This window comes from Rhineura floridana, chromosome 2 (assembly GCF_030035675.1).
Source record: "Rhineura floridana isolate rRhiFlo1 chromosome 2, rRhiFlo1.hap2, whole genome shotgun sequence".
Classification (NCBI taxonomy): Eukaryota; Metazoa; Chordata; class Lepidosauria; order Squamata; family Rhineuridae; genus Rhineura; species Rhineura floridana.
The window spans coordinates 216,581,977-216,604,242 of NC_084481.1; the positions used below are offsets into that span (position 1 = coordinate 216,581,977).

The following is a 22,266-nucleotide window of genomic DNA, read 5'->3' on the forward strand; positions in this document are numbered from 1 at the left end:
TGTTGACATGCCCATTGTATTTTGGGGGTAGCATTAAACTGAAACTTGGAGTAAGAATTTTTAATAGCAAATTTTATGTGATGGTATTTAGAATGAGAACTTTTCTGCTATGTGTTTGCATTTGTTTGCATGGCTTTGTAAAATTTTAGGTATTTCAAAAATTGGGAGTCTCTTGTGCCAGTACTTAGACAAGTGTGATTTTTAGTTTGCAGTTAACATGTTTCGCACACTACCACCTTCATCCAATCCAACGGGAGCAGAATTTGACCCAGAGGAGGATGAACCAACCTTAGAAGCTGCTTGGCCTCACTTACAGGTATTACAGAAACTTACATTGGAAATCGAACCCTGGTTAAGTGGGGAATCTCATGAGCATTAAATAAAGTTATGATAAATTAGATTAACTAAGGTTAAGGCAGATGGGGAAAATTCACTTCAGTGAGGGAATATGTATTTTTCACATCCAGTTCCCAATTTCTTGCCCACAATTAAAAGATTTAGTCATGATGTCTGTATTGGCCAAATACTGGGAACACTTTGGAATTCAAGTGCTATAAGAAATCTGCTGTGTTTGACAGTGGATTGCACAATCTGCCTTGAACTCTCCTGCTTTACCCCTATTAAAATGTATGTTACCTCTTATGGTTCAGAAGGGCTTGAACAGGAAGAGTTCTGAGTGATTTGTGCCCATTAAAAGAAATGTAAAGGAATGCTTATTGTTAGGAAGCTGAAACAGTGTTGTACACAATGCGATCGTGATGTGATTTCAGTTGCATTTCTATTGTAAAACTAATTTTTTTTTGTGGATCTTTTTCAGCTTGTTTATGAATTTTTCTTAAGATTTTTAGAATCTCCAGATTTCCAACCTAATATAGCTAAGAAATATATTGATCAGAAGTTTGTATTGCAGGTGAGGTTAAAAAATGAATATATCTTCAAACTTTTACTCCAGATTAATCTGAAATAGATTAAACAAGTAAATGTGCGTCTCTTGCAGCTTTTAGAGCTCTTTGACAGCGAAGATCCTCGTGAAAGAGATTTTCTTAAGACTACTCTGCACAGAATATATGGGAAATTCTTAGGCCTAAGAGCTTACATCAGGAAGCAAATTAACAATATATTTTATAGGTATGTCTTCATTCTGTGCTGATGCAAATTAATTGGGTAAGGTATTTTAGAAATGTTAATAACTTTTATGTTACAACCCCGCCCCTCTAATGTTGGCAGTGTTCAATTAAATCTGCAGATAAGGTTTTTTTATGATGACTTTTGCATTATTTTAATTAGATGCTCTGGTAAAACCAAACTAGAGGAGGGGGAATACATTAAAAGTTCTGAGTACAGAATTAGGTATCATTAAGAATCTGCTTCTGGACAGCCTTGTCCTATAACAATTTCTGTGCTTTAAATTTCCAAAGGGCTAACCAAGGTTCTTGACTTTCTTAAGGTTGGAGTTCCATTGCATTTAGCCATAGCAGTTTATCCCAATCCTGTATGACCACATTCTAGCATGTCAGTTAATAAATTGTTAAATTGATACTTTTTTCTGTGTACAGTGTGTGTGCGCACGCACATAAACTGTGGAAAGAGGTGTGTATTTACATATGCCCTTGACCTTGTTACGTTTCTCCAGCAGAACACTACCCTTTCAACATGACAAAGGCTTTTAAACTATGTGATTGTTTTGTTTCTTTTCCCTCTTCTCCCCTAAGTATATTGAGCTGTAGTAACTCTGCCTGCTTTTAGCTCATTCTTCTACAGCTTTTCCCTTTATGCAGTTTTTCCAAAAAGGAACAAATGGCATTGCCCCTTTAAGAGTATAATGCCAACTTTGCTGTAGCTTTTTGCTAGTTCACCCATAAAAGACAATAGCACCAGCTGTAGAGGGGGCTTATCTTCAGTACAAGTAGTAACAATTACGCAATTGGGATGGGATTGGGGGATTGGAGGCACTGATTTAAATAGCAAGTAAGATTAATCTGCATGCAGCAGATTTTGGCCATACGCAACCAGCACCAATGTTCTAGATGAGGTTTTTTTTTCCTTCCTCAGGATAAGGTTTCTGTAGAAAGAAAGGATGTGGGATGTAATACACCTCTGACAGCAAAGCTTTGATTTAGGGTTGGAACGCACAATGTGTTGTCACGTCAGTCTGATAACCAGACGTCAGTCTGATATCCATGATAGTATGCATTCCAGCCTTGTATCAAAATATATTTAGTTCTAATATTTCATCATGGATTTTTGTTGACCTTGAATCTTATTGGAAGCTTGAGGCTTTCTGTTAAGCAAAACGTTTCTAGCCTTTGTAGTTACGGAAATGTGTCTGAAACATTTGGACGGGGAGAGAGATGTGAAGGCTCAGAAATAAAAATTAAACTTGAAAGACAATGTCATCCCATAATGCTGTGTACTTGGACTGAAACTCTGTAGCTACTTGCAGGTTGTCCTAAAGAACTGTCAGTTTTAAATAAATGTTTGCATCTTTACCCAATTGTGAATTGGGGAAAACTCATGGTACATCTTTGCTTTGTTTCAATATTGATAGTGTTAATGTGCAATGCTTTTAGACAGAAAAAGTATTAATTTCTGGTCTATTAATATCTTGAAACTAGCAACTCTGAATGGCCACTTACAGTACATGCTTAAATACTTGCTACTATGTTTCAGTAACCTCCCAGTTGGAGGATCGGAATATTATGTCTATGGGGTTGCCTTGGAAAATGGATCAAAAACTTCAGCTTGTGCAGAATTTTGCAGCCCATCTTTTTTTAAAAAAGAGGATGAGATGCAGGCAGCATATTACCCTTGTTCTCTCCTGTCTGCATGGGCATTCGGTTTGTTCCTGGCCTTAATTTAATTGGCTAATGGTTACCTTGAAGCCCAGGAGTCAGCACACCTTTCACTCTGTTTCTCTTGCACTGTATAGATTGACATGTAACACTAAACCATAGTCAGTAAGTGAACAATGTACCATGGGTGATTTTCACTATCAAACCATAGTTTAAGGTGCTAGTCAGGGTTTGCACATAACGCTGAGCCATAGTTTATTAACAAAGGTTATATCCTGCCTTTTTTCCAAGGAGTTCAAGGTGGCATACATAGTTCTCTCCGCCCCTCCCATTTTATCCTCACAACAGTCCTCTGAGGTAGGTTTGACTGAGAAACAGTGACTGACCCAAGGTCACCCAGTAAGCTTCATGGCCGAATGGAAATTTGAACCATCATCTTCCAGGTCCTAGTCTAGCATTCTGTCCGCTACACTAAACCACACTATGGTGTAATATTATGTATGAGCCAGGCCTCTGTCCTCCTCAGAGGAGCAAGTGGTGTCCTTTTTAATTCACAGATTGTAGTTTGTGGTATGGGTTTTTAAGAATATGTGGGAGAGCACAGAAAAGGGCCTTCTTTATAGTGGTGTCCACTTTTTGGAACTTCCTGCCAGGGAATCCCCCAGGTTTCTTCTCTGCTTCTTTTTTATCAGCAGATTAAAACTTTTTCTTTTAAAAAAAAATTGTTTTGAAGACAGCTTTCAGGTGGATCCACGGTTGGCTACGGAATTGTGTTCAAAGAGTGCTTATCAATGGTTCCTTCTCAAACTTGTGGGGAGGTAACAAGCGGGGTACCACAGGGCTCAGTCCTGGGCCAAGTGCTCTTCAATATTTTTATTAATGACTTGGATGAGGAGATGCAGGGAATGCTTATGAAATTTGCAGATGATACAAAATTGGGAGGGATAACTAAGATCCTAGAAGACAGAAACAAAATTCAAAGGGATCTTGATAGGCTGGAGCATTGGGCTGAAAACAACAAAGAAATTCAACAGGGATAAAAGAAACCAAATGCACAGTTACAACATAGGGGATACTTAGCTCAGCAATACCACATGCGAGAAGGATCTTGAAATTGTTGTTGATCGCAAGCTGAATATGAGCCAACAGTGCAATGTGGCTGCAAATGAACTGGAACAAGGATGATCAGGGGACTGAAAACAAAGCCCTGTGAGAAGAGATTGAAAGAACTGGGCATGTTTAGCATGAGAAGAGAAGACAGGGTAGATATGATTGCACTCTTGAAGTACTTGAAAGGTTTTCACACACAGGAGGGCCAGGATCTCTTCTCGATCATCCCAGAGTGCAGAGCATAGAATAAAGGGCTTAAGTTACAGGAAGCCAGATTTCAGCTGACCATCAGGAAAAGCTTCCTGTTAGAGCATTACGACAATGAAACCAGTTATCTAGAGAGGTGGGGGTTCTCAAACTCTGGAGGCATTCAAGAGCAGCTGGACAGCCATTTGTCCGGTATGCTTTAACTTGGGTTTCTGCATTGAGCAGGGGGTTAGACTCGATGGCTTTAGAGGCCCCTTCCAACTCTACTATTCTATGATTCTGTTACTTTCCTCAGCCACTGAAGATGCTGAAATATTTGTTTCTTGTGGATTTCATGAATCCATTGATTTGTTCAAGAACCTTGAAAGTTGGTTTGGGGTTTTCCCCCATTTTCATAGAATCATAGATGCCCAGCAAAAGAAGCAGCTGTTAAATGAATACTTTTTAAAAAAAGTTTCAAACGTGATATTCTAGCTGTTTGATCAATTAAGGAGCCTATAAACATACTAAAGAACTTAAACAATAAATACTACAGAAACATACTACAGACACATACTACAAAATTTTGCAGCTTGCCATTTGACAGTAACTAAACAGGGACTGGACTCCAAATCTATTTCCATTGATGTATTAAACAGTGCAGTGTTATACATAGCTACTTAGAAGTCAGTCCCATTGAATTCACTAGTGTTTACTCCCAGATAAATTGGCACAGGTCGCAGCCTAAATGCTCTAGTAGACATCATTCTAACTGTAATTCCATTTGATTCAGGAAAGTTTTCAAAATCTAGCTGATCTGCTTATAGAACTCTTCTTTTTGTAAATCTAAGATTACCATGTCCTAGCAGTGCTTGTATTTTCCTGCCATCTTCCCCAAATGTTGTTTCATTGGGGAGGAAAGGTGTGATGCAGCTTTGCAGTATCTTAATTTGCTTTAATACATGCTGGGCAATAATCAGTATACTATTACATTATACTATAACAGAAGTAAACAAAATTCCTATTAAAATTATTCAGCTAAATAGGATTTAATTTTTTCTACAGACTTGCTTGGTAACCACTATTTTTCATATTTTACTACCTTTAGCAAACCAAACATTAATGTTATGATGCTGTACACAAGCTATATGAACAGTACAGCATTGTTAAGGGTAGCTGTAGAAAACAGCCAGCCTAAAAACTAGATAGAAACTTCAGTTAAGCAAGAATGCTGAACACATTTTTTTCGGTGTGGTTTTAAAATAAATGACAGCTGTGCCTCAAGTTCTTACCCAACTAGCTAGACACATTACCAAACAGATACAAATAACTGTCCATTCTCATTGCTGATAACATATTTGCTTTGTCAGGTTTATTTATGAAACGGAACATCACAATGGCATTGCAGAATTACTGGAAATATTGGGAAGGTAAGCTGCTTAATAGTTATAATACTACTATTTATGCTTAAAGCAGAGTGAGTTTCAAAAAAAGGGAGGGTGGAGCTTGGGTTGGAAGAAAGTATTACAGTTTTGTACAGCTTACCTCCATTCAAAATGAAGGAGATAATCACTAGTATTTTTGGGGTGAAAACACAACATGGGGGGTAGTACTTCAGCCTCAGACAAATCTGACAAAAAAATCCTGTGTATATTAATATGTAAGAATCTACATTTTTGCTTTTGCTTCCATCTTAAGTGAGCTTTCTACTTGAGTATTTCATAAGTTCACCATGAAACCCAAATGAAAAATTCATATTGGAACAAATAGAATGAGGTTGATTTCAAGAAAAGATTTTAAGTTGAAAATATGACAGACTTTAAAAAGCTACACTAAATCTCCTGTTTCTTCCCTTTTAGTATAATTAATGGATTTGCCTTACCATTAAAAGAAGAGCACAAAATTTTCCTTCTGAAGGTATTATTACCTTTGCACAAAGTGAAATCACTCAGTGTCTACCATCCACAGGTAAATGATTGTGTTTGAGTTTTGTTGTAAAAATGTTGATTTAATAATTTACAAAATTATTCTTAGTATATTTAGGCAAATGTTAACAGAAATGCCATTCCCATTTACAAGGTTCCTTGTCTAGCAATATGTATAATTTTGTTGTGTATTGGAAGCCTAATGCTGATGCTAATCAATTTGTGTGTATTTTGGTTGGTTTTGAAAACAATCCAGGTTGTTGGAATTGGTTTAGCTGCATTTTGGGCTCATTACTATGCAGCCTTTGTTAATTCCACAATGCCTCTTATGAGCCATGCACAAGCCCTGCTAAAATAAATGGTACTAAATTCCCAGGCCTTTTGCAGAGTTCCCTCATCATATAGGATGCTTCCTCATTATAGGAATAGGGCTGCTACAGCCATAGTGCCTAAGACTGAACACCGGTAAGAGCACATTACCATGTAGTGATAGCTGTGGTGAAGAAAGCATACTTTGCCACCATAGTGTCAGCAAGTAGCTGTCCCAACAGAGCTTTTACAAGTGGTGAATGAGCTTTTGCTATCTGGCCAGAAGGGCATTGCTGTGACATCTTTTGCAGCCTACTGTAACAATTTTGCAGAACACTTTAGGGACAAAATCACACGGATTCAGACAGAATTAGAATCAGGCAGTTAGAAAGAGCCCAATGAAGGCCTCCAGAGCTCTGTCAGTACCACTTATTACTGGATCAGTTTTGATTATTGCAGCCTGTGGATGTGGACAAGCTGCTTGTAAAGGTGTGGCTAAACACCTTTCTTGACTGCCATCTTGACTTACTAAAGTGAGCTGAGTGGGATTGGCTGGGCGGGTCCAGGGAATAACTGATGCTTCATTGGAGGGAGGGAAAAGTTCTTCCTGCCTTGAAGGAAGTACTGATCTGACCCTTTTTTAAGAGGACCTCCCTGGACCAGAAGTGTCCCTGGACCCAGTGGCAAATATCCTCTTTTTGGACAAGGTGCTCAAGAAGATGGTAATGGTCCAGCTTCAGACATGCTTGGAGGAAACTGATGATCTGGATCCATTTCAGTCAAGCTTCAGGCCCAGTCATGGCACTGACTGAGCTGCCCTGGTTGATGACATTTATCGATAGAAAGATGGGAGTACTCATTCTCCTTGACCTTTACATGGCTTTCATTATTGTTGAATCCTTCTGGATTGGCTGAGGGAAGTGGGAATTGGGGGCACCATATTATGGCTCCTGCCTCTAGGGCTGTTTTCAGAAAGTAGTGGGGAGGGGCATTGTTTGGCACTATGGGAGTTGTCCAGAGGCATCCCTCAGGGTTCCTTCTTTCCCCCCATGCTATTTAACATCTATTTGAAAGTGCTGGGAACTGTCATTAAGAAATTTAGAATGAGAAGCCACCAATATGTGGATAACACCCAGCTCGATCTCTCTGCTCCATCTGAATCAGGGGAAGGGGTTGAAGTGCTAGACCGGTGCTTGGGGGCTGGATATGGACCAGGAGTGGAGAACCTCTGGCCTGTGGGCCTAATTAGGCCTGCCAGGCCTTCCCATTTGACCCATTTGGGCCAAGCTACATTTTTTTTGTGGGCTCTATCTCTGTTGTTTTGATTTTGAGGAAGGGCAGGATATAAATCTAATAAATAAATAATAATTTTGTTTTGGAGTGGTTTTATTTGATTCTAATATTGTATGATTATATTGCTGTAATCCACTCTGGGACCTTATGGTGAAGGGCAGGTAGGAAGTCCTTTGCATACATAAATAGATTATGGACTGAACTCCCAGGTTAAGTTCACTAACCTTTATTTATTTATTTATTTGATTTTTATACCGCCTGACTAGCATAGCTCTCTGGGCGGTGTACAACAAAGTGCAAAAATATACAAAAATTCCATAGTAAAATACAACAACAATGTAAAAGAATAAGAAAACTAAAAGCAATTACAACACATATTAAAACTAAATTAAGTTAGATTAAAATGCCTTAGAAAAGAGGAAGGTTTTGACTTGGCGCCAGAAAGACAGTAACGTCGACGCCAAGCGCACCTCATCAGGGAGACTGTTCCAGAGTTCGGGGGCCACCACTGAGAAGGCCCTAGTTCTAGTTATCACCCTCCGAGCTTCTCTATGAGTCGGAACTCGGAGGAGGGCCTTCGATGTAGAACGTAGTGTACGGGCAGGTTCCTATCGGGAGAGGCGCTCCAGCAGGTATTGTGGTCCTGCACCGTATAAGGCTTTATAGGTTAAAACCAGCACTTTGAATTTGGCCCGGAAGCATATTGGGAGCCAGTGCAAGCGGGCCAGAACAGGTGTTATGTGTTCGGACCGCTTGGTCCATGTTATCAGTCTGGCCGCCGCATTTTGCACAAGCTGTAGCTTCCGGACTGTCTTCAGAGGCAGCCCTACGTAGAGCGCATTGCAGTAATCCAATCGCGAGGTTACCAGAGCATGTACCACTGATGTGAGGTCCTCCCTGCTCAGGTAGGGACGTAGTTGGGCTACCAACCGAAGTTGGTAGAATGCATTCCGTGCCACCGAGGCTACTTGAGCCTCAAGTGACAGGGAAGGATCTAAAAAGACTCCCAGACTACAAACCCGCTCCTTTAGGGGGAGTGTAACCCCATCCAGGACAGGGTGTATATCCACCACCTGATCAGAAAAACCACGCACCAACAGCATCTCAGTCTTGTCTGGATTGAGCCTCAGTTTGTTAGCTCTCATCTAGTCCATTATCGCGGCTAGGCAACGGTTCAGCACATTGACAGCCTCACCTGAAGAAGATGAAAAGGAGAAGTAGAGTTGCGTGTCTCTGCTGCCCTTTAGGAAAAAGATGAAACTGTGTAGCTGCCTTAATTCAAGGATAATTCTTTCCCATTTTGACTGATTGATAATATGCTACTCTTCCATTTGTTGTATATGCAAGTTGAATTTTTGTGGGTTGTAAGCAGTTGTGATCTTCTGCTGATGGTTGATCCAGTGGTGGCTTTCATTAGGGCAGATGTGTCTAATCTTTTTTGGCCCAAGGGCCACATTGTCACTCAGCAAATCAGCCACGGATGGCATGCTACCGTGGGTGTGGCTGAAAAAGTGGATGTAGCCATCATACATATATATACCCTCCCACACACAATTGTGGGAGGGTATATATATGTATGGAATGGCCCACAGACTGGAAGCGTTCAATATACATCCCAGTTCCAAAGAAAGGGGATCCCAGGGAATGCAGTAATTATCGAACTATTGCCTTAATATCCCATGCAAGTAAAGTAATGCTCAAGGTTCTATAACAAAGGCTGTTACCATAGATGGAGCAAGAAATGCCAGATGTCCAAGCTGGATTTAGAAAGGGAAGAGGCACCAGAGATCATATTGAAAACATACGTTGGATAATGCAACGGAGCTAGGAATTTCAGAAGCAAATTACCCTGTGCTTTATAGATTACAGCAAAGCCTTTGACTGTGTAGATCATGAACAACTATGGCTTTAAAAGAAATGGGGGTCCTTCCACCCTCCCCAATCTGATTTAGATGGCACGGGGACTGCTCAGAACAATGTAGTAGGTGGCAGTGGGGAGTCTGCAGCAGAAAGGAGGAATTTACAAAAATTTAGTCTTTCTCTCCCCCTCCCCCCTTTTCAGCTGATGGAGGCTTCCATTGAATTAAATAGCCTTCTCTTCATGGAGGGGACACAATTGCAAACAACCTTATGTTTTTATCTTTTAAAATACCTGTAATTATTGTAAGCTGCCTCAAGCACGTAGGGAGGTGGAATTAACATGTTTAAAATAAATAGTTCTACATGGACTTTTCAGCAGTGTTTTAAAATACTGCTTTGTAGGTATTTGTAATGTTTCTTTGGATATCTTCCCCTCCCTCATTTTACAGTAAACAGACAGAGTATTTTTCCATCTACCAGGAAGCAAGGTGGTATGTGTTCTCTTTTACACAGATACAAAGAGCCATCTGGAAAAGCTTAAATCTTATTTGAGCAACATTGTAGACTATTATTGTTACAATGAAGAATACACAGCTGCCACTGCTGGATGAATCCACCATGCTCAGATAAACTGAACAATAGGTTATAGCCCTTCCGAATTCAGCTTATATATTTTATCACCTGCTTTTAGTCTCTTTATTTCATTTACCATTTCCAGTAAATCCTCTTGGAAAAGGAAAAGAGAGAAACTATTCAGACCTCATTCCAAGAGCAAGGGCGGAACTGTGTCTGAGGAACAGAGAATTCTCATTTCTCTATAATAATGTAGCAGAGTTATCAGCTGTCATACATCACTTCAGATGAAGGCTGCTGTAACTGTGAACTTTTTCACTTCAGTGATCATGCAAAATTATCCCTACAGTTTTCAGCCACTGATTGCTAGGCAGATCTGATTTTGTTTGAGGTGGCCTATATGCAGTTGTATAGAAACCAAAATCTCCTTAGTTCATACAGACTAGTGTTACATTGTCTGTTTTCATAGTTCCAGACCTAGTGGAATGCAGAAATTAGTATCTTAGCCAGGGATGCCTAGTATATTGCAGGGACATATAGTGGCTACTCCAAGTTGAAACTAATTTTGTAAAGGGATAAAAGTGGTGAAAAATATTGCCTGTCTGTGGATTTGAATTTAGTAGTGTTGAAGAGGGCAAATCAACAGTAGAGTTGATTGGGTGGAATGTAGAATCTACTTAGAATCTTTTTTACGAATTATCTTCCCTCCCTATAGTTCAAAACATTTTTGTCCTTCGAAAGTGGTATCTCAACAAAATGTTGCAGTGTGGAGTTTAATTTTCCAAGCAGCCAGTCATGTCCTATTCAGGAAATGCTATTCCATTTCACCACCACCTCTGTTTTCTGATTCCCTGCCCTCCCAGTAAATCAGCATTTTGTGCTCACTGAGCCTACTCAGTCATCACTAAGCTATTTTAGGGTTTTATTTATTTATTTATTTATTTATTTTATTTCATTTTTAAACCGCCCATAGCGAATAGCTCTCTGGGCGGTGTACAAAAGATTAAAAGTACAGAAATACAAAATATCACAATAAATAAACTGAAACAAAGAGATTTAAAATTGTAACATTAAGCGCTTTAAAATGCCTGGGAGCATAGCCAGGTCTTAACCTGGCGCCGAAAATATAGAAGTGTCGGCGCCAGGCGTATTTCTTCGGGGAGGCTATTCCACAATTCGGGGGCCACTACAGAAAAGGCCCTAGATCGAGTAACTGTCCTCCGGGCTTCCCGATGGGTTGGTACCCGGAGGAGGGCCTTAGACGCTGAGTGAAGTGACCGGGTCGGTTCATAGCGGGAGAGGCGTTCCACAAGATACTGCGGTCCCACGCCGTGTAAGGCTTTATAGGTCAAAAACAGCACCTTGAATCTGGCTTGGAAACAAATAGGTAGCCAGTGCAAACGGGCCAGAACAGGTGTTATATGCGCTGACCGGCTGGTCCTCGTCAGCAGTCTGGCTGCTGCGTTTTGCACTAGCTGAAGCTTCCGAACTGTCTTCAAGGGCAGCCCTACGTAGAGCACATTACAGTAATCCAACCTAGAAGTTACCAGAGCATGAACAACTGAGGCGAGGTCATCCCTGTCCAGATAGGGGCGTAGCTGGGCTACCAACCGAAGGTGGTAGAATGCATTCCTTGCCACCGTGGCCACTTGCGCCTCCAGAGACAAGGAACGATCGAAAAGAACCCCAAGACTGACTTCCCGGAAGGAGTGCTGGCTGGTGGTTGTCTCTGAGGGAGCTCTGCCTCAGAGGAAGCTTTTTTCAGGTTAAAAGCCAGCCAAGAGGAATCTTGGACTGGCTTAAATGTTCTCCAAGGTATAGGAGAACCGATCAGATTTTCCACAAGACTTCGTTGAGCTGTCGGCGGCTGGAATTGATCAGGAAATCCCTGAGATAAGAAGGCATGCCGATCGGCTGAAGACGGAGTCAGGATTTCCACGCAAGCTGTACTGGAAAAAAGCGAAGCGTTTTTTTTCTTCTTCTTAAAAAAAAACGTTCTTAACCAGCGAGCCTACTTCTGTCTAAATCTTATCATTTGGCTTAAATTACTACAATAAAAGGGATTTGTTTACGAATCAGCAACTGAGAAACCTGGGTGAGTCATACTTTTTCTCTTTTAAATATAATTAAGGAAGAAAGAAAATGTAAACAACTTATATACTTTTTTTACGACAAAAAGCTGGCCTGAATTTGGAGTTTTAAAGTTTAAAAACGGATGAGAGGTAATTATTATATTTTGGACTATTTTTCTCTTTGGACTATTTCTTTTTGGACGAATCTGCTGCTCGTATATGTTACTAATTGTTTGGTGTTGGCAACCAGAATTGTTTTGCATTCTTGGATGTAGATAAGAACTGTGCTGTGCTGGCTGGACTTCAATAACAGGCCTGGAATATTAACTTTTTTGTTGGTGGAGGAAAAAAAAGAAATAGACTGCCTCTAGGTTTTGGAACAGTGATTAATATCAGAAATTAAAGGCTTTTCTTGAAAATGACAACTAAAAAAGCAACTAAGACCCAGGAGCGAAGAAGAAGTTCTACTGATCCACAGGAAGGGGTTATACCCCCAGATATGTTTCAAAAAATAATGGAAGGGATTAATGATATAAAACAGGAAATGAAAACTGAATTGACAGATATAAAAGACTATATTAAAACACAAGTGGATGAGATTAAAGGGACAATTGGGCAAATAAAGGAGGATGCAAAAAACATTAAAGAAAAGGTACAAATCTTGGAGAATAGAACAGATATATTAAATCTGGAATTAGAAAAAAACTTGGACTATATGGCTGTGATTGAAATGAAAAATAAAGAACATTGTTTGAGATTCCGTGCAATTCCTGAGGAAACAGGTGAAGACATCAGAGATAAAATTGTTAATGCTCTAGTAAAATTTCTGGATTTGAATGAAGATCGGATGGAATTTGAAATAGATAAAGTGTATAGAATTAATTCCAGATATGCAACAATGAATAAAATTCCAAGAGATGTGCTTGTTCATTTTATAAAGAAGACGACCAGAGATATGGTATTACAGCAACACTTTAAAAATACCTTTAAAATTGATGGTAAGGAAATACTGGTGATGAAAGAAATTCCTATTAGACTTTTACGTAAGAGAAAAGAATATGCTTTCCTTACAGAGAAACTTAAGCAACGCAAAATTCAGTTTAGATGGGATGTTCCAGAAGGAGTGATCTTTACATTCAGACAACAGAAATATAGATTGAATACTGTTCAAAAAGCAAGGGACTTCTTGAGAAAAGCTTCAAAAGATATGGATGAAGATAAACTCAAAGATATGGATATAATTCCTGGGGAACAAAGTCAACAAAGATATGCAGAGGAAGGAAAGGAAGATGATGGATTAAAAGGAGCATCAGGCACATTTTAAAATACACGCTTAAAGATGGATTACAAATATCTAACTTGGAATATAAATGGAGCTAATACGGCGCAGAAGAGAAAGAAAGTGTTTCACTATTTGAAAAAATTAAAATTGGATATAATTTGTTTACAAGAAACTCATATTAAGAAGAAAGATTCCAAATATTTGATTTGTAAAAATTTGGGTGAAGAATTTATTTCGGCTGGACCAAAAAAAAAAAATGGAGTTGTTCTCTACATTAACCCACAATTGCTTCCTAAATTGGTATTACTGGATGATAGTGGTAGATTTGTGGGGGTTGAAATTACTCTACAGGGTACAAACATTTTGATAGTGGGTATCTATGCCCCCAATGAAGATAAAACAAGGTTTTACACAGGACTTATGGAAAAATTGTCAGAGTTTTCATATGACCATTGGTGCATTATGGGTGATTGGAATGGGGTAATCTCACCAAAAATTGATAGGCTTTCTGAAAAAAATATCAAAGAGACACAGGGTAAATTACCGAAGATTGGCTTTGAACTGATGGAACATTTAGAATTGGTGGATACCTGGAGATATATAAATGATAATGCAAAGGAATTTACTTATTTTTCAGAAAGACACAAAACATTCTCGAGGATTGATATGATCTGGATGTCTAAAATTTTAGCGAAGGACACTTTTAAAATGGATATATTACCAAAAACTTTTTCGGATCATAACCCTGTGATATTAACTTTAAAAAAGAAAAATCTTGGATTTAGATGGAGACTAAATGAATCTTTATTACAGAATGACAAAGTAGTACAAGAATGTAAGAAGAAATTAAAAGAGTTTTTTGAACATAATTTACATAAAGGAACAAGTGAAAATATCGTTTGGGATACAAGTAAGGCATTTATGAGGGGATATCTTATTAAATGTAACTCTGAATTAAAAAAAAAGAAACAACAGAAAATGCAATTAATTTTGGAAGAAATAAAACAAAAAGAGGAAGAATTGAAAAAGAATCCAACTAAAGTTTCTATTGTAAATCAAATCAAAATGTTACAGAAGCAAGTATCAATGCTGACAGTTAGAGAAATTGAAAGAAAACTAAATTTTGCTAAACAAAGGACTTTTGAATTTGCAAATAAACCTGGGAAATGGTTAGCATATAAATTAAGAAAAGAATGTCAAAAAAATATCATTTTAAAGATACAAGAAGGAGATGAGACGTTGACAGATAATGTAAAAATTAAAAAGATTTTTCATCAATATTATTCAACATTGTACAAATGTCAGGAAATTCCATCTGAAAAAATAGAAGAGTATATATCTAAACAGAATTTGCCTAAAATTACAGACTTTCAGAGACAAGCTATTAATGGCCCTATTACGTTAAGAGAGATATCTGAAGCTATAAACAAAATTAAATTAGGAAAGGCACCAGGACCAGATGGGTTATCTGCAATGTATTATAAATGTTTGGAGGAAGAACTCTTACTACCTTTACAGTCTACAATGAATCTTATTCTGCAAGAGGGAAAGATACCGGATAGTTGGAAAAATGCTAATATAACATTAATACCTAAAGAGGAGCAGGACCTAACTAAAACAAAAAATTATCGACCAATATCTCTATTGAATAATGACTATAAAATTTTTACAATGATCTTGGCAGAAAGATTGAAAATAATATTGCAACAATTTATTCAGGAAGATCAATCAGGGTTTTTACCTAAAAGACAATTACGTGACAACGTCAGAAATGTCTTGAATGTCTTGGAATATTTAGAACAACGAAATGATAAACAAGCAGCTTTGATTTTTTTAGATGCTGAAAAAGCATTTGATAATTTGAATTGGAAATTTATGTTTCAGGTTTTGGAGCAAATGGATTTTGGAGACAATTTTATAAAATGGATTAGATCGATTTATACATCTCAGAAGGCTCAGATAATTGTTAACGGAGATTTAACGGATTCATGTGAAATACAAAAGGGTACAAGACAGGGATGTCCTTTATCTCCTCTTTTATTTATTCTGGTCTTAGAAGTGCTGCTTAGAGATATAAGGCAAGATAAAAGAATTTCGGGATTAAAGATAAAAAAAGAAGAATATAAATTGAGAGCATTTGCTGATGATTTGATAATTGTACTAGAAAATCCTTTGGAAGGAATTAATGTATTGATGGACAAATTAAAAGAATTTGGACCGTTAGCAGGATTTAAGATCAACAATCAAAAAACAAAGATGTTGGTGAAAAATTTAACTTTAAGGGAACAGAAAGAGTTAATGGACAAGACAGATTTTACAATAGAGAAAAAGTTGAAATATTTAGGTATCATTATGACAAATAAAAATTCAAAGTTGTTTCATAATAATTATGAAAAATTATGGACAGAGATAAAGAAAGACTTGCTAAGATGGGATAAACTACAACTGTCATTAATGGGTAGAATATCTGTGATAAAAATGAATGTATTACCGAGAATGATGTTTTTGTTTCAAACAATACCTGTAATATCCTCTGATTTACCTTTTAAACAATGGCAAAAAGATATCTCTAAATTTGTATGGCAAGGAAAAAAACCAAGAGTCAAATTTAAATTACTACAAGATGCCAAAGAAAGAGGAGGACTGGGATTACCAAATCTGAGACTTTATTTTGTTGCCTGCTGTCTAGTCTGGATAAAGGAATGGATCTTATTGAGGAATAAAAGACTATTGGATTTGGAGGGCCATAATTTGAAGTGGGGATGGCATGGATATCTATGGTATGACAAAGTAAAAGTAAATGTAGACTTTAACAATCATTTTATAAGACGTCCTCTGTTGAAAATATGGAATAGATATAAACCAAGGTTTTATTCGAAAATACCATTATGTGTCTCAAGTCAAGAAGCGTTTTATAGAAGAGAAATGGCTGGAAAAGAGAAATGGTTAACTTATCAAGAACTATTAGAAAATGTACATGGAGAATATACAATGAAAGAGAGAGAACAACTGACAAAGGAAGGATATAGTTTTCAATGGTTTGCCTATTTACAATTGTTAGAAAGATATAAAATGGACAAGAAAATGTATGGGTTTGAAATAAGTAAATCTGATTTTGAAATAGGACTGTGTACAAATGATGAAAATATAATTGCGAAAATGTATAAACTCTTATTGAAAATGGATATGGAGGAAGAACAAGTAAAAGAGTGTATGGTAAAGTGGGCAAAAAATTTTGGTTATAATATACAAATGGATCAATGGGAAAATATGTGGAAAAAAGGTTTGAAATTTACACTATGCTATAATCTTAAAGAAAATTTTTATAAAATGATGTACCGTTGGTACATGACTCCAGAAAAGTTGTCAAAAATGTATAGTAATGTTTCTAATGTTTGTTGGAAATGTAAACAACAAGAAGGATCATTTTATCATATGTGGTGGTTATGTAAAAAGGCAAAATCATTTTGGGCACAGATAGGTAGGAAGATGCAAAAAATTCTAAAGATAAATATTCAGTCAAAACCAGAATTTTTTTTATTGGGTTTTATGGATAAACAAATAGAAAAGAAATATGGAAGAATAATATTATATATGATTACGGCAGCAAGATTATTATATGCACAAAAGTGGAAAATGGAATCAACACCAACAATGGAAGAATGGCTATTGAAATTAATGGACTTAGTAGAAATGGATAAATTGACATGTTTACTTAGAGAAAAATCGACGGATACATTTCTTAAGGAATGGAAGCCTCTCTTGGACTTTTTGTTGAAAGATCAAAATAAAATGATGATACTGGGATTTGACGATTAATTAAGACAGCCTATGGAGAAAAGGGATTCTGTATGTATATATTAAGGGACAGGTTTGATGTATATTATATACTTATAGCTGATCTGTGACAAATCGGAAGTCAACTATTTTATTTTCATTTTTTGTTGTTGTATTATGTTTTTTTGACTTTGTTTTGTTTGTTTTTGGAAAAATTTGAATAAAAATTATATAAAAAAAAAAAAAGAAAAGAACCCCAAGACTACGAACCTGTTCCTTCAAGGGGAATGTAACCCCATCTAGAACAGGGTAAGCATCCACCATCTGGGCAGGGAAGGCATTCACCAACAGTGTCTCAGTCTTGCCTGGATTGAGTCTCAGTTTATTAGCTCTCATCCAGTCCATTATCGCGGTCAGGCAGTGATTCAGCACATCCACAGACTCACCTGTAGAAGATGAAAAGGAGAAATAGAGCTGCGTGTCATCAGCGTACTGGTGGCAACGCACTCCAAAACTCCTGATGACGGCACCCAGAGGCTGCATGTAGATGTTAAAAAGCATGGGGGACAAAACCGACCCCTGAGGGACTCCACAATGGAGAGTCCAAGGAGTTGAGCAATGTTCCCCAAGTACTACCTTCTGGTGACGATCCGCCAAGTAGGAGCGGAACCACTGCCAAGCAGTGCCTCCAACTCCCAACTCCGCGAGTCTCCCCAGAAGGATACCATGGTCGATGGTATCAAACACCGCTGAGAGATCAAGGAGAATCAACAGAGTCACACTCCCTCTGTCCCTCTCCCGACAAAGGTCATCATACAGGGCAACCAAGGCTGTTTCAGTGCCAAAACCAGGCCTAAAACCGGATTGAAACGGATCCAGATAATCGGTCTCATCCAAGAGCACCTGGAGCTGACCGGCAACCACCCGCTCCAGAACCTTGCCCAAAAAGGGGACATTCGCCACCGGTCTATAGTTGTTCAGGTCATCTGGATCTAAGGAAGGTTTCTTTAAGAGAGGTCTTACTACTGCCTCCTTGAGGCTACTAGGGACTACTCCCTCACTCAAGGAGGCATTTATCACTTCCTTGGCCCAGCCGGTGGTAGTAGTCCTGCTAGCCTTCACTAGCCAAGATGGACAAGGATCTAGAGCAGACGTGGTCGCCCGCACCAATCCAAGTACCTTGTCCACTTCCTCAAGCTGCACCAACTGAAACTCATTCTCCTTAGGTTTTTCCTACTTGCATTCCTACAAACCTTCAGATTCCCCCAAATGATCTCTCTTGTGTGTGATTGGTGTTGTTTTGGCTGCATGAAGATCCATACTTGGAAGAATGAGTTGGCTAGGATTTATTGTAAAACTTAAGTATTTTTCAGTAATAATGGATGCATACCTTTGTGCAAAATGAAGTGGTGTTAAATATATATTCTTATGAACTTTGCAGGCATGACTTGCAAATGAAAAAATCCAGAAAACTGTAATTGGGCAAAATATATTGTATTTTAGCTGAATATGAAAATTCAAGTTCTCATCTTCATGGTTAGCTTTACTGTAGCCTGTTTTTGGAGTCTTTATTTGGAATATTAAGTCTTGGTAGGATTTTGCATTTTGTGGTGCATTTTGGGTTTAATTCTCCAAGAATAAACATTAAATAGCAAGAAAATGAATTGCACTTCTATAGAATTTTATTGTTGTAACCTAACATTGTTACTCTTTTCCTTCAATTTAGCTGGCATACTGTGTAGTTCAGTTTTTAGAAAAGGACAGCACTCTTACTGAGCCAGTAAGTTTAATTTCTTTTCTTAACTTTTAAAAACATTTTAAAGCATGTTACCAAAGTTATGTTATGGAAATACATTTGACTAACTGCAGGGCAACTACCTTGTCACCTGAAATAAGTTATGAGTTGGAGCAGTGCACTACTTACACTGTGTGTACCACAAATTAATGTGTATTTAACATTAAATTAATGTGTATTTAATGTGCACATTCATCTGCAGTCCATCCCACAAGGTTCTATGCCTTCAAACTCAAATAGGTTTTAGACAATCAACTTTTTAAAACTTTAGTTCATAGAGGAACAAAACGTATGTGTAGACATCTCTCATTCAGTCTTAGGCCTCTAGTTGTCACAAAGCTTATTATTGCCAGCTTTCGGCTACTTAGTGGTTCTTTCTCCCACCCCCACTCCTCTTTGCTGATTGTATAACTCTAGTATAGTACAACATTTGCAAAATTCACTCTATCCCAGAGCTGGGGAACTGGATCTGGATGGTGGGCAGATTCTGGGTTCCCCCGACTTTGATAGGCCATTTTGACAGGTGCACAGGACCTGCCTACCTGTCAATTACCTGACATCACTATGATGTCAGGTGACTAATTTTGCCTTTGTAGCATAGCAAGCTGGATTAGCAAAAGAAAATGCAAGCCATGTGAGGCTTGAAGTTACTGTCTATCAGCTGACAAGTGGTGATTGCAAGTCTGGTTTCTGCAGGGATCACTTGTGTGACTGAGTGCCCATGGGGACTCAGTCATGCAGCCTGTCTGGCAGGCTTGAAGTCACTGCCTATCTGTCAGCTGATAGGTGATGACTTTTGATTGTCCATCTCTGCCTGCCCCACCTTGATATCCCATACAATATCAGGTGGCTGTGATTTGGGGGAAACAGCCTCATATACCAAAGTGGGACCAGTGCTGGGCCTATGTAGGCCTGCATGCCAAAGATTTCCCACCACTGATCTATTCCATTCTTAGCTGAAAATGAAAATAATCAAGGTAAACAAAGGTGTGCTTTTCATTGGGTTTCATAGGAGACATTGCAAGGGATCAATAAAGGTGTTTTAATTCTACACTTGAAAGAAAAACCTACCTGTTCAATGTCATGCAAACATTAGCTAGGAGTTATGTGTGTGATTTCTCATGACTTATTAACAACAGCAGTGAGAATAATGAATAATAAGATTACCTGCTTAACAAAAAAACATTCAAACCTATGTTTGCTGTTTGGAGGCTGAAAATGCTCATAACAGAAGGTTTGATCTCTGCAGGATCCCCAGTTGCTAGAGCACATTCCTCCTAATCAGCCTGACTATATTTTCTGCGTACACACAGAAAAAGTGTGCTTGAGAAATTTTTATCAAATAAACAATACTGGAAAGGCTTTTGTTCCTGATCATTTGAGATCATTCTTTTTAAGAATTAGACAGGCCATAGTCCCATCATGTTTGCTGAATGTCAAAGTATTTAATACAAAATCACATTCAGCCTTAACAAGTTTTGATTGTTAAGTAAAACTACAATGCCTTTTTGCCATTACTATGAATCAAGATTCTTGGGTGTATATTGGTGTTAAAACTGTTGTGTAATGGTGATAGCTGATGCAAGCAATCTATGATAAATCACTGGAATATATATTTCTAATGTCCTGGAAATTGGGCATGCCCCCCCCTTTTTTTTTTTTACAGGTGGTGATGGCACTACTCAAATACTGGCCAAAGACTCACAGTCCAAAAGAAGTAATGTTTTTAAATGAATTAGAAGAAATTTTAGATGTTATTGAACCGTCTGAATTTGTAAAGGTTATGGAACCTCTTTTCAGGCAACTAGCCAAGTGTGTCTCCAGTCCACACTTTCAGGTTGGTAATTCTAAGAAATGCAATAAATAAGTTTGACGTTTTAACATTACACTGCATTAATCACTGCGTAGCAGGTATGTAAGATGCCTTTTAAATGCACCACACTTCAGTATGCTATTGGGCACATTCTTTAAGATAGACTGAGGGCAGCAAGGCTCAGCAGCTGCAGCTGTGAGGTCTCCTCTCTGACATTAGCAGACCAGTTAAACAAGCAGTCTTTCTGTTAAAAGCAACAGAGAACCCGTTAAGGTTTATGGTGGAAGCTCAAGCAGAAAGCACACAAGTGCTACCTTCAAAGCTAAAGAAGCAGAAGAGTGCAGTTAAGATGGAAACAGGATTCTTGGTAGCCAGGGATGAGAGACCTGTAGAAAGCTTACAGTTTGAGATATTTGTTAAGTGATATAAATGTTCCCACGTCTCTTAGGTGGCAGAACGAGCACTATACTACTGGAACAATGAATATATTATGAGTTTAATCAGTGACAACGCAGCAAAGATTTTGCCCATCATGTTTCCATCCTTGTATCGGAATTCAAAGACGCACTGGAACAAGTAAGGAGCTATTGAAATATAATGCTTGATCTCTTAAAGTCTGTGTTCACGTCACAGAATTTTTTTCTATACATATACATCAGAATAAAGTTAATGTACTGCACTTTCCTCATAGATATACATGATTGTACATGGTAGGATATATTTACCTCAAATAGGAAAGGTGAAGGTAAATGTCATATCACAATAAGGGGCCAAGAAAGATTGGTTGGGTAGATTCTTCCATATGTGATGTGCCTGAGAACTATACAAAACATTTTCTTAAAATGGCTGGTTCACAAACCAGCCTGCCATGTTAATGCTACATACAGTGAAATCTAGGAGTCAGTCTCTGATTCACACCCTCCCACCATAATGTATAAGGAATGTGTCATTTGCTTGTACATCCTGCCCAAGGAACATCCACCACATTTGTTTAAATGGGAAGCGGCCATGTGGGTGGTACACATGCATATAGTTATGCAGCTGTTCTATGTACAGCAGAGGATGTCAGCAATTTTCTCTCTCATACACATGCCCATCCCCACCACATGTATTCTCTACTGTTATTCATTCATACGAGAATCCAATATCTGTAGAAGACTTATTTTGTAATTGAACTATAAATTGTGATCCATGACATCCTATTTAAATTATTATGTGAAGTTAATCAATATTAAGTTCATTTTCCCTCTTTTTTCCCCTTTCCCCTCTTTCTGCATTTCTCTCTGTTTGTTTGTTCTTCATATACATGTTTCTCATCTGTCAAGTTTTCATCCACTTAATAGTTTAGAATCCTAGCATGAACCTAATACTAGCCACCTTGATTCTGCAACTGCTCCTTGTCTAAAGAAGCTGTTTATTTGAGCTACTGTGTGAATGCTGGCTGTCCCATTGCCTGGTGCTGGTTGTGGACTAAGGAGT

General features: G+C 38.1%; 1 protein-coding gene across 6 annotated transcripts in view; it reads left to right on the forward strand.

Moving 5' to 3' along the window:
* The window catches only part of PPP2R5C (protein phosphatase 2 regulatory subunit B'gamma), a 115,706-nt gene that overhangs the window by 71,176 nt on the left and 22,264 nt on the right, over nucleotides 1-22,266 (forward strand). For 5 of the 6 annotated variants that reach the window (XM_061612166.1, XM_061612171.1, XM_061612168.1 and 2 more), the window contains 8 exons: nucleotides 206-316; nucleotides 818-910; nucleotides 998-1,128; nucleotides 5,459-5,518; nucleotides 5,948-6,056; nucleotides 18,906-18,959; nucleotides 20,641-20,811; nucleotides 21,236-21,363. In XM_061612166.1, coding sequence (XP_061468150.1) covers nucleotides 206-316; nucleotides 818-910; nucleotides 998-1,128; nucleotides 5,459-5,518; nucleotides 5,948-6,056; nucleotides 18,906-18,959; nucleotides 20,641-20,811; nucleotides 21,236-21,363 — 857 coding nt within the window. The remainder of the gene's footprint in view (nucleotides 1-205; nucleotides 317-817; nucleotides 911-997; nucleotides 1,129-5,458; nucleotides 5,519-5,947; nucleotides 6,057-18,905; nucleotides 18,960-20,640; nucleotides 20,812-21,235; nucleotides 21,364-22,266) is intronic. The other variant, XM_061612167.1, reaches the window with a different exon arrangement.